This window comes from Argopecten irradians, chromosome 11 (genome assembly GCF_041381155.1).
Source record: "Argopecten irradians isolate NY chromosome 11, Ai_NY, whole genome shotgun sequence".
Classification (NCBI taxonomy): Eukaryota; Metazoa; Mollusca; class Bivalvia; order Pectinida; family Pectinidae; genus Argopecten; species Argopecten irradians.
This window is the reverse complement of record NC_091144.1, coordinates 40,855,012-40,871,669: the sequence shown is the minus strand read 5'-3', so window position 1 is coordinate 40,871,669 and position 16,658 is coordinate 40,855,012. Positions and strand designations below refer to the sequence as shown.

Genomic DNA, 16,658 nt, shown 5'->3' with positions numbered 1-16,658 from the left:
CAAACCAGACAGTTTGGGACACGCCAAGTGATGAGATCACAAACCAGACAGTTTGGGACATGCCAAGTGATGAGATCACAAACCAGACAGTTTGGGACACGCCAAGTGATGAGATCACAAACCAGACAGTTTGGGACATGCCAAGTGATCGGATAATCAAGAGGCCTGAACTCATCCTACATACTCCTGGGGTTACTATCACCGCTGTTATATCCAACCCAGGAATACATAATAGCAAAATTGAAGGCAACTAAAGGCACAGATAATATTGTACTTTGATCTTCTCTCTGTTAATCACCAAAGAAACTTTCTGCAGGCATGTGATTGGTCAGTTTTTTTCTCCTGAACCGACTCCAGTTTTACTATGGGATGGTCCAGAGTTTGACATAACGACAGTAATATATCAAGGATGGGGGCTATACTGTAATTAGAAGAAAACACAACATAACAAGTTGGTTTTTTGTTACTTTTTATTTATTTATTTAATTCTATGATGGCTCAATATATTTTTTGTTCTAAATATCAGAACAAAACTTATATATAATATTTTTCTTTTATTCAAACCTTGCATGATAAAATGTTTCACACAAGTTTTCAGTTCAAAGTTCAAAGTCTTGAAAGAGTCCAATAACAGCAAATTTTGATTTATATAAACTTTCTTCAGAAAGAAACACTTGTATATTGATGTTTATAATGCATATCAATAAACTTTGCTGATTTACACGTCTCTGACACTACATTATAAACACGGTCTTGATATAATAAGATTTCTAAAAAGTGATCATGTGTTATTCTCCAAAAGAGCATGTTGTTGAGTCGATAAAATCAATGTTCAGGAAGATTATATGACTATAAAGACAAATTATATGCTACAAATACAAGAATACTCTTGAGAGACTTAACATAGCAGTTAAACTTTGGAAAATCGCAATTTATTACATTTGTTTTATAATATTGATACGAAATGGATACAATGTCGCTTTCAAGCCAATTCTTTTTTACTTGGTATAACTAATTTTAATACCCCCCTCCAAGTTACAAACATGGTAAGCTTTATTTCCAAGTCAGAAATATAACCTTAGGGCATACACCAGTTGAATGAGAAATCATAGATATTCCCTCTTCACATTTGAATCATTCCAACATCTGTGAATGAGAAATCATGGATGATTATTCTTCACTTTTCCATCATAACAACAGGAACCTATATGGTATTCTTGTATACAATGCCCAATAACTATGATCTGATGCAGAATCCTTTTTTAGCTCACCTGGTCCGAAGGACCAAGGTGAGCTTATGCCATACCGTGGCGTCCGGCGTCCGTCGTCCGTCCGTCCGTCCGTCCGTCCGTCCGTCAACAATCGACTTCTTCTCCATAACCGCTGGTCGGATTTCAACAAAATTTGATTGGTAGCATCCTTATGGGCTACTAACTGAAAATTGTACAAATGATGGGGCTGACCCCCCAGGGGCCTGAGGGGCGGGGCCAAAAGGGGTCAATTTGGCTATTTCCATATAAACGACTTCTTCTCTGAAACCAAGCATGGGATAGCACCCATAATGCAATGGTAGCATCCTTATAGGGTGGGGATTCAAAATTGTACAAATGATGGGGCTGACCCCCCAGGGGCCTGAGGGGCGGGGCCAAAAGGGGTCAATTTGGCTATTTCCATATAAACGACTTCTTCTCTGAAACCAAGCATGGGATAGCATCCATAATGCAATGGTAGCATCCTTATAGGGTGGGGATTCAAAATTGTACAAATGATGGGGCTGACCCCCCGGGGGCCTGAGGGGCGGGGTCAAATGGGGTCAATTTGGCTATTTCCATATAAACGACTTCTTCTCTGAAACTAAGCATGAGATAGCACTCATAATGCAATGGTAGTATCGTTATAGGGTGGGGATTTAAAATTGTACAAATGATGTGGCTGACCCCCTGGGGGCCTGAGGGGCGGGGTCAAAAGGGGTCAATTTGGCTATTTCCATATAAACAACTTCTTCTCTGAAACCAAGCATGGGATAGCACCCATAATGCAATGGTAGCATCCTTATAGGGTGGGGATTCAAAATTGTACAAATGATGGGGCTGACCCCCCGGGGGCCTGAGGGGCGGGGTCAAATGGGGTCAATTTGGCTATTTCCATATAAACGACTTCTTCTCTGAAACTAAGCATGAGATAGCACTCATAATGCAATGGTAGTATCTTTATAGGTTGGGGATTCAAAATTGTACAAATGATGGGGCTGACCCCCGGGGGGCCTGAGGGGCGGGGTCAAAAGGGGCCAATTTGGCTATTTCCATATAAACGACTTCTTCTCTGAAACTAAGCATGGTATAGCACCCATAATGCAATGGTGGCATCTTTATAGGGTGGGGATTCAAAATTGTGCAAATGATGGGGCTGACCCCCAGGGGGCCTGAGGGGCGGGGTCGAAAGTGGCCAATTTGGCTATTTCCATTTAAACGACTTCTTCTCTGAAACTAAGCACGGTATAGCACCCATAATACAATGGTAGTATCCTTATAGTGTGGGGATTCAAAATTGTGCAAATGATAGGGCTGACCCCCCGGGGGCCTGAGGGGCGGGGTCAAAAGTGGTCAATTTCCATATATATATGACTTTTTCTCTGCAACTTAACATGGGATTACGCTCATAATGCAATGGTTACATCCTTATAGGGTTTGGATTCAAAATTTTGCAAATGATGGGGCTGACCCCCCGGGGGCCTGAAGGGTGGGGTCAAAAGGGGTCAATTTAGCTATTTCCATATAAACGACTTCTTCTCTGCAACTAAGAATGGAAGAGCACTTATAGTGCAATGGTAGCATCCTTATAGGGTTGGGATTTGAAATTGTACATATGATAGGGCTGACCCCCGGGGCCTTAGACGGCAATAGATGCGAGGTCAAAAGGTCAATTAGGCTACTATTTTCATATAAATTACTTTGTCTCTGAACCTATGTATTGGATAGCATATTTGTATGGTATCAATAGCATCATTGTATGGTTGTGATTCAAAATTAAACTTTGGGAGTCAATTTTGCTTATTTTTCTAATTGTCAGAGTCTTGTGATAATTACTAACAAAAAACCAGGTGAGCGATACAGGCCCTCTGGGCCTCTTGTTCATATAAATTAGTTTGAACCAATACATGTAACTTTCAAGATATATTATACAATACTTTTAACCATCATTAATAACAATTCAAGTACATGTACAACTTCTATATCCAACACGGCTTTCTCATCACTACAATGAGAGCAGGGTGTAGCGTTGGCCACACACAACATCTGTACGTGGCCACACGGAACTAATTATAAGCACTTCAAATAACTGTATTTCATAAACTTTTGTTATAATGAACATTGAATAAGAGTTGCCTCGTCACAGTCCGATGAGTCGTCAGTCCGTAAAGGTCTGTTTTAAGGAGTCGTCACAGTCCGTAAAGGTCTGTTTTAAGGAGTCGTCACAGTCCGTAAAGGTCTGTTTTAAGGAGTCGTCACAGTCCGTAAAGGTCTGTTTTAAGGAGTCGTCACAGTCCGTAAAGGTCTGTTTTAAGGAGTCGTCACAGTCCGTAAAGGTCTGTTTTAAGGAGTCGTCACAGTCCGTAAAGGTCTGTTTTAAGGAGTCGTCACAGTCCGTAAAGGTCTGTTTTAAGGAGTCGTCACAGTCCGTAAAGTTGCCTCGTCACAGTCCGTAAAGGTCTGTTTTAAGGAGTCGTCACAGTCCGTAAAGGTCTGTTTTAAGGAGTCGTCACAGTCCGTAAAGGTCTGTTTTAAGGAGTCGTCACAGTCCGTAAAGGTCTGTTTTAAGGAGTCGTCACAGTCCGTAAAGGTCTGTTTTAAGGAGTCGTCACAGTCCGTAAAGGTCTGTTTTAAGGAGTCGTCACAGTCCGTAAAGGTCTGTTTTAAGGAGTCGTCACAGTCCGTAAAGGTCTGTTTTAAGGAGTTAGCTAGCTCCCTTGTGTTTTCTTTGTATGAAGTTTTCTGTCTGAACATTCTATCTAAGCATCTCCACAAATTGATGAACCAATCACTTTTCCAAGTAATGTAATCCATGTCCTTCTAGTCTAATATAAAGTCCAAAACAACATCTTGTACAGGTCAAAAACTAAATACACTGACAAGTTAGTTGAGTACTTCTCTGATAACACACTACACTAGTTTGTAAGTTTTAGTTTTGCACTCATTAACAGGATATTTCATAAGAATGTGAAGTTTTCTTCAAATCTTTTTCACAAGAAGTTGCATAAATATAGCAGAGGTAAATAATTTGGTCAAATAAATAAACTGTACTGAACTCAGCAATGTATGCTGGATTTATAGAAGACTGAAGGGTGATGCTATTTACTGTTGAAATAAATTAGAGCAAATGTTTAGAGGTGGGATAATTAAGTCATGTGTTATCTAATAACCAACTCCAAATATACATATTATTTTAGCATCAAGCTTTCTGATCTTTCAGAACATTATTTCATCTATGAGAGATTTATCTCCCTGTGTAGATATCAACTGTAATGTCATTATTTTGGTTTGTTTAAGAATCTATATATACAAGGCAGGTAACGCTGTAATATACAGAATCAAAACACTGGTCTTATTGTTAGATACAGTAATGAGATAAAATCAGAGGAAGGCCATCCACAGCCAAATGAGCAAAAATCGCAACGTCAACCATAATAGGTACGACATACATGGTTCCAGGCAATTTAACAGGCAATTTAATTTTATAATGTTGCGATTTGTAACACGTCCTCTCCTACAATTCTATTGTCAGGAATTCAGAAGTTCTCCTGTGTGACGCTGTATGACGATGTCTTCTCCTCGGTGACGATGTCTTCAGATGTATGTGAAAGGCCTACAGTGTGGACTGGCAACATAACTTATAGATTTAATAGTCATCAAGATCAAAGTCCTCATAATCATCAAATGTCGGCGTGTTGAAGACTTGGAAGTCAACCTGATATCGTAAAATACCTGAAATAGAAAATTAATTTGTTTTAGTTTCACATTTAAAATTACTGCAATTCTTGTGCTTAGTTTTGTTCTAAAATGGCCAAGCATGGCTTAGAACAATGGAAAACCTACAACTCTAATTGGAAAAAGCTGGACCTCTTCAGTTACAACTAAAATCAAAGATGGCTGCTTACAAGTAAAGGTTAGTGTTATTTTTGACTGAAGAAGGCCATATAGTGGCTGAATATATATTCCATAGAGATATTTTTGTTTTATTTTACTTTGAATTAATTTTGGCCTTTTATTTTGGATTTTACTTCATTATGACAAGTAAAGTTGTTTCAAATTATCATGTACCCTCTACCCTGTACCCTCAATGAGTGAGGTTGCAGGTACAGGGTAGAGGGTATAGGTTAGGATTTGATGTAGAGACTGGTTACCTAAAACATTCAGACAACTTACCTCCTATACCGCTGAACCCTAACAAAAGCTGTGACTTACTTATAACATGTGACAACTTACCTCCTAATAGGCTCCTATACCGCCGAACCCTCACACAAACTGTGACTTACTTATAACATGTGACAACTTACCTCCTATACCGCTGAACCCTCACACAAACTGTGACTTAATAACATGTGACAACTTACCTCCTATATCGCTGAACCCTAACACAAACTGTGACTTACTTATAACATGTGACAACTTACCTCCTATACCGCCGAACCCTCCCACAAACTGTGACCTACTTATAACATGTGACAACTTACCTCCTATACCGCTGAACCCTAACACAAACTGTGACTTACTTATAACATGTGACAATGCAACTTACCTCCTTTACCGCCGAACCCTAACACAAACTGTGACTTACTTATAACATGTGACAACTTACCTCCTATACCGCTGAACCCTCCCACAAACTGTGACTTACTTATAACATGTGACAACTTACCTCCTATATCGCTGAACCCTCCCACAAACTGTGACTTACTTATAACATGTGACAACTTACCTCCTATACCACCGAACCCTCCCACAAACTGTGACTTACTTATAACATGTGACAATGCAACTTACCTCCTATACCGCCGAACCCTAACACAAACTGTGACTTACTTATAACATGTGACAACTTACCTCCTATACCGGCGAACCCTCCCACAAACTGTGACTTACTTATAACATGTGACAACTTACCTCCTATACCGCTGAACCCTAACACAAACTGTGACTTACTTATAACATGTGACAACTTACCTCCTATACCGCCGAACCCTAACACAAACTGTGACTTACTTATAACATGTGACAACTTACCTCCTATACCGCCGAACCCTAACACAAACTGTGACTTACTTATAACATGTGACAACTTACCTCCTATACCGCCAAACCCTAACACAAACTGTGACATACTTATAACATGTGACAACTTACCTCCTATACCGCCGAATCCTCGCACAAACTGTGCACCCTCTTGTGATTTATCTGTGATAATTTCTAAAGTGGCACCTGTTGATAAAAAAAGATACATCACATGGCTGATAAAGGTTTCACAACCTTCAGAAGAAGAACAGAGCCTACAATATATTATATATATATTAATCCTGTCCTACTCTTGACCTAAGAGGACAGACTGGTGAACTTAGGATCAGTTCATTTTTCATTGAACATTCAGAAGTAAATAACCCATCATATTTTGCTATGTAGTGCTACACTCGTGTATAGTGTGTAGTAGGGATGTAGTGCACACCTCGTGTAGTGTGTGTAGTAGGATATAGTGCACACTCGTGTATGTAGTGTGTATAGTAGGGATATAGTGCACACTCGTGTATAGTGTGTAGTAGGATATAGTGCACACTCGTGTATAGTGATGCACACTCGTGTATAGTGTGTAGTAGGATATAGTGCACACTCGTGTATAGTGTGTAGTAGGGATATAGTGCACACTCGTGTATAGTGTGTGTAGTAGGGATATAGTGCACACTCGTGTGTATGTGTGTAGTAGGGATATAGTGCACACTCGTGTGTGTGTAGTAGGGAGTATAGTGCACACTCGTGTTAGTGTGTAGTAGGGATATAGTGCACACTCGTGTATAGTGTGTAGTAGGGATATAGTGCACACCTGTATAGTGTGTAGTAGGGATATAAGTGCACACTCGTGTATAGTGTGTAGTAGGGATTAGTGCACACTGTGTATGGTGTGTAGGATTAGTGCACACTCGTGTATAGAGTGTGTGTGTATAGTGTGTAGTAGAGATATAGTGCACACTCGTGTATAGTGTGTAGTAGGATATAGTGCACACTCGTGTATAGTGTGTAGTAGGATATAGTGCACACTCGTGTATAGTGTGTATAGGTATGTGCACACTCGTGTATAGTGTGTAGTAGGGATTAGTGCACACTCGTGTATAGTGTGTAGTAGGGATATAGTGCACACTCGTGTATAGTGTGTAGTAGAGATATAGTGCACACTCGTGTATAGTGTGTAGTAGAGATATAGTGCACACTCGTGTATAGTGTGTAGTAGAGATATAGTGCACACTCGTGTAGTAGTGTGTAGTAGGGATATAGTGCACACTCGTGTAGTGTGTGTAGTAACGTTTTTTTTAACTTCGTTGTTTTATTTTGTAGTTTCCCAATATCAGCCTTTCACCGACTTAAGTAACATAAGTGATCCTGATCCAGGGTAGGGCTGTGGATTGTCTAACATGTGGCGATCCGATCCACGATTCAGGGTTGACGATTCACAGATCGGACCACGAATCACCAGTTTTAAGCAAAAGATTCAATTGAAGTAAAACTGTTAGTAAAACTGTTTTTATTGATAAATCAATAATGGTCAGATATATTCGTATCCGATCTTTCTCAATAATTTGTGAATACTCGAGTACTCGGATACTCGTTACAGCCCTAATCCAGGGCCTTGTAATGCGTAAAGTGTGCACCCCAATATTTTTCACTTTATATAATAGTAATATATGGTACTTATATATGAATTATTTTGTATGATTTCCTTGAAAAAAAAATCATTTTGTATAATTTTTATTCTGAATCTTAAGCCTGGTCTAGTAATTTCACTTATTCTAGATCTTCTATGATAGTTTTGTTACTTACCAAACTTCTTATAGTTGTTGGCAAACCATTCCAGTAGTGGCATCTGTTCGGACAACTCAAGTTCAACACCAGTCTATATAAAATAAGGTGAGTTTTAAATCAAATTACTTGATATAATAATGTAACTTAAAGGCCCATTACCTTTCCGGAGCAAAATATAAGGTTTCTTAAAAAACATTAATAACACCAGAAAATGCATACCGATGACCTAAAATAAGGTTACGACACCAAACGTATGCAAGATTTCCTGCGTAAATATATGAAAACAGTGGAGAGTCAATTCGCTGTTTTGCCGTCTGGCGCAGTTATAGTCAACTACCGCGCGGGTATTTAGGACGAAGGCGGGAAACATAATACGACCCGCGTTATGAAAATAAACATTTTATTTATTTTAATCAAATCGTTCAGAAGGTGATGATGAATGTAGTATTCACGGTAAGTTAATAATTCTTAAGACTCTACAAAATTATCGATCTTGTTTTACATTCCCATTTTAAAAATTAAAAGCCGTTTCGGAAAGGTAGTGGTATAATAATGTAACTAAAGTGTTATAGGAAAGACAAAGTAAATATTTATAAATATTTTCATGCTTATTGTATTGTAAAACAACTCAACCTTTTCCGAAACAAAAATTAAGAGTTTCTCAAAAACAATATTAACTTTAAAATATATTTATATATCGATGGCCTGAGATGAGATTATAACACCAAAAAAATGCAAAATTTCTTGCATAATCCATACTATCAGTTAAAGATTCATCTCAAGTGTTTTGCCGTCTGGCACAGTGACAGTCAACTAATCGGCAATAATTATGACGACGCTGGGAAACATAAAAGTCTGTGTACATGTGCGTTTTGATAAACAGCATTTAATTTAATTGTTCAGAAGGTTATGATAAGTGCAGTATTAATGGTAAGCCATTAACTTGTAACAAATTATCAATCTCGATTTAAATTTTTGTTTAAAAAAAATTAAAAATCTTTTGTGAAAGGTACGTAGTGGGCCTATATATCAAAACAGTAATACTGTCATAAAAGGGACATTTCAGTGAAGCTAATTATTACATAAAACTATTTTTCTATATTCCTTAAGAAAAATAAAACAAAAGAATATTAAATTCCACATTATTGTCAATGATAATTGGATTAATTGCTCATACCATCGGAATTGATTGTATATGATTAAGTAGCATATAAAGTAGGTTGGATGTGTTTGTTATACCAATAACCGAGCCGCTAATGAAATAAATAGCTACTTGTGAGTAGCTTATTGCCTCTTTTGTAATAATGAATCAAAAACTTTTCACACATCATCATGCACCCAACAAAAGATCCACGAGGTTCTGTTATCTCTTTGATCCTGTCAATGACCAATAGACAGGACCATGTGATACAAAATGAGTATAATATAGCTATTACATGTATAATAAACGCTAAAAAAAGCCAAGTTTTCTACCTAACAGAACAAGTTACAATTGCTTTCTTCCAAGAGTATATATATATACTTGACTACAACAGTTGTTTTTAAGCCACTTACATCTTTGTCAATGAAGTATGTTTTATCTTTTTCTTGTTCGGGCTTCAGATGTAAAATATTTTCAACTGAAAAATGAAATAAAAGAAACATAAAGTATATAACGGAAATGAACAGATCATTGTTTGTTAATTATCTTCTTAAAAACAACAAAAATAATTATTGCTTTACACTACTAATGGGTTCTTAATTTCATAAAGACGAAGACGCCATCTGATGATGGTATTCATTCAGATTCAAAATTATCTGATTTTATAGGTATTATCAATTTTCAATTAATTTGATACATTTTACTGTAAGAGCCAATATAAATTCAGGATGGACTAGTGAAAATATGATGTCTGAGAAAAAATGTGAACAAGAATTCATAATAGTCGGACAAAAGGACAGGGAGATAGGGAGAGAACTTATATAGGCTATGCCTGTTGTTCAATCCTTTTTCAAATAATATTTGAAATAAACTTTGTTGAAATTGAAAAAGGACAGGCGATTGTGGGCTAGTGATTACTAAGGCTTACCTTCAGTCTGGTGATTCCTCAATACATATCGTGTAATGTCGAGATTTTCCCACACAATCAGAATATCTACTGCACCCATTTCTAAAGCTCTCAGCGTATCTTCTACACCGAAACAATATTTCCCTGTGTCTTGTGAGATCTCATCAAAGTATCTCCCTGTTAGCAGAAAAATGTTCTAACATCAAAATATCTCCCTGTTAGCAGGAGCGAGAAAAATGTTCTAACATCAAAATATCTCCCTGTTAGCAGAAGCGAGAAAAATGTTCCAACATCAGAATATCTCACTGTTAGCAGAAGCGAGAAAAATGTTCTAACATCAAAATATCTCCCCGAAAGTAATTAGTTGTACTCCTCACTATAGCAAAGTTTACATCGGAATAATCTCGGTAAAAGTGTTTAAAAAAATCATTTGTCTAGGAAATATAATAAAGATGAATATAATTACGTACTAGATGCATGTTCTGCCATAAATATAGGATCTTAAATGAGCGTTCATTTCATATGAGATTTTATGAAACCGAGTCAAGAATTTTTCATTTTTGTGAAACAAATTGGAGACACTTTTGTCACTGATTCTCTACCATAATTATATCATTACTTACCAATGAGTTTCTTTTCCTGAATAAATTTAACATTTGCTAGAGCGTCGGCTGCAAGTTCGATGGCCTGATTAAATCCATTTTCTCCACCATACGATACATCAACAATCTTGATGATTTTCGCTTGCAATCTCTGTTAAAAAAGATGTTGTCTTTATTATCTATCTCAACCATACTTTTTAAGTGCTGGGAATATGAATTGTTTGGGCCCTTACAGACCTCTAAGTCCAGCAATTTTTCAACTACCTATTTTTGTGCGAGTGTGGAGGTACATTTTCCAGTTTTAATTTGGGGGGAGGGGGGGGGGGGGAAGAAATAAATAAAAAATTACAAAAAAAAAAAAAAAAAAAATCAGTTCCATCATTTAAAAAAAAAAATTTTTGGGCATCTTCATCCAAAATTTGCATAGTCTCCAAATACCCTTAAGCATCAAATTTAAACAGTTTTGTTGTTTATCAGTGCTTAAAACAACCTTTTGGTCATTTAAATTACCTGGCGGGATGAGTTAACACAGTGATTGACATTTATTTACACAGTGGTAGGTCTACAGTAGTTAGCTTGTAAATTGCCAGTTAGACTATCTTTTCAATGATGTTTAGGTATAATTAATTGCACCTTGTGTACTTGTAATTCCAAGTGTCACCATTAAATTTACTGTGTCTGACTGAGCTACATCACACTTACTGGATCAAACATATCTGACTGACTGAGTTCTGTTTTGAAGTCGGCAGAACCAGCCAGAACTAGGCCAGCGATGTTTGGTTTGTCATTTGTGATGAACAGCGTGACAGCCACCTCAGCAACTTTTCGGACATAGTTGTGTCGTTTTTCCATTCGGAGACGGGCAAAACGAAGAGCTGACTGACCTCCTCTACCTAACAAAGAAATCAGTTCATGCATTAGACATCACACCAAGGAGAACAAATATTTTCATGACATCACACCAAGGAGAACAAATATTTTCATGTAATATAGCAATAGAAATCATGCTAAACTTCAAAGATTTTTGGAACACAGAAAGAAGCCTTCCCACCAAATGATTGAAATTAAGGATTTTACCATTCAACCCATTTTTAAACTGATTATGCTAAAGCATTTGTGTTGAATATGCATGTATTATTCATAAATTATTTAGTTGTCTGTTAAATATGCATTTATTCTTCATAAATTATTTAGATATCTGTTGAATATGCATTTATTCTTCATAAATTATTTAGATATCTGTTGAATATGCATTTATTCTTCATAAATTATTTAGATATTATTCATACTTTATAAATTATCTAAGATATTTTTTAGTTATGCTATGGTATGCTTACCGTGTTTCTTTGGTAAATCGACTGTAAATTTGTGTAGGACCTCTCGTGTATTTCCTGATAGTGTGCCAAACAGGGCACCATTTCCATCCATTACAATGAAACCAAACTTATTGTCGTCTGCCAGGAGGGCGGTCAGGGCCTACACACAACAAAGATCCATTTTAGATACCAAATATGTGCCGGATTTAAACCATATTTTTCAGTGTATAAGCCAAAATTGTTTTACAGGGAAATCAATGTTTGGCTTAAAGCAAATAGTCGGGCAAAGGAAACCAGTCTAAATACGTTCTTTGGCCTTCCAAAAGTCCTTGTATACCATAATGATGGTCAAGTTCTGCTTACGGTGTCCAGTTTTGACCATTGAAATTATGGGGAAGCCCCGTGTAAATTTAGCACAGTTCTAAATATAAATTTGCCTAACTCTTTGAAAACGAGGCTGCATGGATATGCATTAGAGTGAACTGCACTGATAGCAGGTCGGGAAGACATATTAGGATTCCTATAATATATATTAATTTCTTCGCATACAGAGCGATTTTGATGGGAGATTTTATTTTCTATTTCATAAGAAATTATACTGGATATATTAACACCATTTTTACCGACTTAAGCCTTTGTTTGTCCGACTATTCGCTTTAAGCTTATACATGATCAGAAATAAAATCTGATGATGTATGAAAAAAGTTTTAAAAATCAATTATATATATATTGCATCAAGATTTAAGAACCAACGAGGAAAACTGCATGACAAAGAACTCCAGCACTGTTTTTCAATGAGCATTAAAATAATTTCTGCTGGTTAGAATTATCTAAGAGCTGAGAAATTATGTTAAATTAGTTTCATAATCATCTAATTATATGTGGTTTGCATTGATCACAAAGCTACTGTCTAATGTCTTGCCAAGTGAAAAGTTGCAGACAAAACACTTTCTAACAAAAGTTTAGGTTTAACTGTTTAAAATAACAACACTGTTGCCTGTAATTGGCCAATACTATCAATACCAATGAAACAAAAGTGACTGAAGTTCCCTTCATACAACCCAAACTTTTTGTGACTGGTCTTACCTCTGTATGAAACTTGTTATCACAGAGATACAAGGATGTGTTGATGGGTCTGAAAGGCTCGAAGTCAATGTTCACTTTCTTTTCCTTCCCTTCGTCTGTCACAATGGTACCACAGTATATCACCAGGCCGTTCGGAGGAACTGAAGAAGTAATTGTTTTAACATTTAAACAAGAAATCATAATACCCATATCTTACAAAGTTAAGATAACCCCTGTACTGTTGCAAGTTAATCCTACTTTTGGAGAAGAACTTGTATAAAGGGAAAAATTGACAACCGCACCATGACATAAGCTCGTGATCACTTGCTGTTCGGGTCAGTGAACTAAAAACAATAAATTTAGTGCTCCATCGGCGAACAATAAATATTTGGAAGTTATAGCAAATTATATTATCAGAGAGGCAAATAAAAAACCAACTGGCAAGTCTGGCAATAAATTTTCTAATTCCATTTTTGTGTATCACTAATTTATTTTATTATTCTAATAATTTTCTATTATATGCTACAGATCATTTTTACTTTTTTGTTAGTTGCACTTGAAGTAAAAACTTTTGTAAAAGCAAGGGGGGAAAACAAATAGAAATCCTCCATGTTTTTGGTCATTTAGAGATAGTCATTTGAGGGGATTTTTGTTCTCTATATACAAACCTTTGTTGTATAATTTGAGTCGCTGCTGTACTGATGTGATTGCACCTAGTACAGATAACCTGTTCACTCTACTTTTGATGTTTGATGCAGTACCAAATTCATCAGCCAACATCTTGGAAACTCGAGATATCTGGTCCTTTGGTGGAATGATCAGCGAAATCATGCTGGTGCCATTTCTATAATCATAAACACACCAAATAAAAATAAAGATGCATTAAGAGGCATGTAAAAAGACTTGAAAAGAGAAAAAACACTAATAAGGGTATAGGAATTATTCAGCCCTCTCTCTTACACAACAATTATGGTACATATATATTTAAGTCATATTAATTGCATCCTTGATACTCCAGGGTTTATTAACACTAACATTATATTCACCTATCTCACAGTAAAACTGAAGGCAATTCAGCAGAAACAAGAGATCCCAGAGGGATCTTTGCCTCCATCAAAGAATGATATGTCTGACAACGGAAAGAGTTGAAACGATTCGTAATATTTGTATTCAATTATTCGATCACATATGTAATCGATTACTAATCGATTAATTACTTGAATTGAAGGTACACTATGTATATATATATATACTACTGACTACTGAAAACGTCCGCCATGTTTTGATATCGACTAATAATAACACCTACTGTACAATATGACAGAGCACATATGCCTTACATAATATAAGCCTACCAATAAATTAGAATATATTTATTGACAAAACAAACTTATTTTATCCCAAATAAGTTCTGAATTCTGTCCCTGTATCATCTTCTGTAACCAGTGATTTTTCTCCTTATATAACTGGGGTCGGTAAACGACCCCATTCCCAATGCCAAACTCCCCTTTTAGTATTTTTTTCCCAATTACAATGAAAAATTCCCAAATCAAAATTGCTGAAAACCAAACAAATCCCGGAAATCTCTCCTCTCATTTAATCTAAAAAAAAAAAACTACTCTGAAACTGTTGTGATGGTCGTCACCTTTTGATAAATTGACAGAGTTTACTGTTTTACAATATCTAATCACCTATAATACCATGTTCAGTAATATGTAACTTTTCCCCAAAACTGCTCTTTTTGCGATTAAAAATTCCCAATTTGTTTTTAAAACATTTCCCCCAAAATATCCTGAAAAATCACTGGTAACATTATTTAAATCCAGTCTGCTAATATATAATTAAACCGCTGTTTTGACGTGACCTTCACACGTACAACTAATCAACCAAATCTGGATCGCCATGGAGCTACATGACCATATTTTTGTCAATGAACTTTTTTTTATTTCCGTGATCAAAAAAATAAAATATTAAATCATCAACAGCTCTTATATTCAATTAGAATATGAACAAAAACATTCTTTTTGTATGCAATAGTAAAATTTAAATGTTCAAGACTACTGCTCCTTCCGTCCTGAGCGTCCCGGCGGCGATTAGGCCTCCCTGACTAACAACATGGAGCCGATCGCTAGTGAAAATTGGCGAACAGCGTACTGCGTGTTGTAAGCTTTCTCATGACATCCACTTTCTCATTGATTATATAATATAATTAATGACTTTTAACTGCCACAGAGACGTAATTTAACAAGTATTTCTCACATCATATATGCTTTGTTGAGTTCAAAACGTGTACATAAAGAGATGAAACTACTAGTCGTAATGGCTTCCTTAGAAATCCATGATCTGTCAACGTGTTTAGTCAGCTTATAATGCACTTGCTATGCATGATACCATTAACGATTATTAAAATCTTCAATCGATTATTAGCGATTAGTTTCATTAACCTAATCGCCTCCAATTATTCGACTAATCGTTTCACCCCTAGGAAAGAGGGATGCAAAACTAGGGCCCTATAGGAACATACGAATGAAATTTGAGACAGATCACTTCAGTACTTTCTCGAAAAGCGATAACAAATTTTAACTATTAATATCCAAGATGGATGCCTGGCGGCCATCTTGTTGACCGATCAGTCCCAAAATGCAATATGCACAACTAAGGTCATAGGGGAACCTACATATGTATAAAATTTTAGACTGCATGATCCCTTCAGTATTTTCTGAGAAAAACCGAAAGCAATAAATGTGATGGTTCAGAGAGGCCTCCGGCCTAGGCCCTAATATTATGAAGACCTCTAGGAGAGGTTATTAACAGGTAAATATGTATGAGAATTCCAGGGGTGCACATAACATCAGTGATAGTAACTCCTGGAGTATCAAGGATGTACTGTGATCAAATGTTTTTTTAGGAAACATTTAAGATCAATTTTCTGAATTGTACCAACCATGAACCAATCTAAAAGTCAAACCTACATCCAATTTAACTTCAGTAAAGATATTGTTGTTAAAGTGTATTACGGACATGACACGTATGACAATAAGTTGTTATTCTGACATGTCACGTGCGAGTTTAGATTTCGACAAATAATGTTTCAATAAATTACCCTCTCGCTGCTTCTAGACTTTTTATCAGTTTCTTTATCTTCCATATCTCCACATTTCTGTCCGCACTGCTTTCACCATCTGTACCGTTTGATGCCATCCTTCAAAGCTTAAAAACTTTCCTGATGTCAATTCCCTTCGATTGGCCGTATGGCGGGAATAATCACTGAAACCCGCCTCTTACGCACTAAATCTCAGGTCTACAGGTGTAAGTTTGATCTACTGAAACACTTAAAGTCTGTTTAAGTGATATTTTTCTGTTTATGATCGTAAGAACCCAAAATAGAACTTTTCGCCGTGTGATTGTGCAATCAAAGCCGTGGGTTCCTTCTTCGCCATTGACCATGTGAAATTTCTGACGTCAAAAGCCATCCCGGGCAGGATCATCTGCGTGTTTCTGTGGCTAATAATTCAATTATTTTTTAATTTTAGAATAGATAAAGATTTCTTCCGAAATATATTT

At 36.5% G+C, this 16,658-nt stretch overlaps 1 protein-coding gene and 1 long non-coding RNA gene across 2 annotated transcripts; one reads left to right on the top strand and one right to left on the bottom strand.

Annotated features, from left to right (window-relative positions):
* The first annotated feature begins 3,429 nt into the window (after nt 1-3,429).
* On the top strand, nt 3,430-3,927 carry LOC138335582 (uncharacterized). The gene is made up of 2 exons (XR_011210302.1): nt 3,430-3,652; nt 3,709-3,927. It is a non-coding gene; the product is annotated as an uncharacterized lncRNA (long non-coding RNA).
* On the bottom strand, nt 3,819-16,557 carry LOC138335581 (eukaryotic peptide chain release factor subunit 1). The gene is made up of 11 exons (XM_069284742.1): nt 16,198-16,557; nt 13,763-13,938; nt 13,116-13,255; nt 12,051-12,189; nt 11,416-11,606; nt 10,735-10,864; nt 10,133-10,288; nt 9,618-9,682; nt 8,082-8,154; nt 6,402-6,476; nt 3,819-4,982 (listed from the first exon to the last, which is right to left on the bottom strand). Exons 1-11 carry the CDS (start codon nt 16,293-16,295, stop codon nt 4,897-4,899), a joined length of 1,329 nt encoding a protein of 442 aa, XP_069140843.1. The 5' UTR covers nt 16,296-16,557; the 3' UTR covers nt 3,819-4,896.
* Between the last annotated feature and the right edge of the window lie 101 nt (nt 16,558-16,658).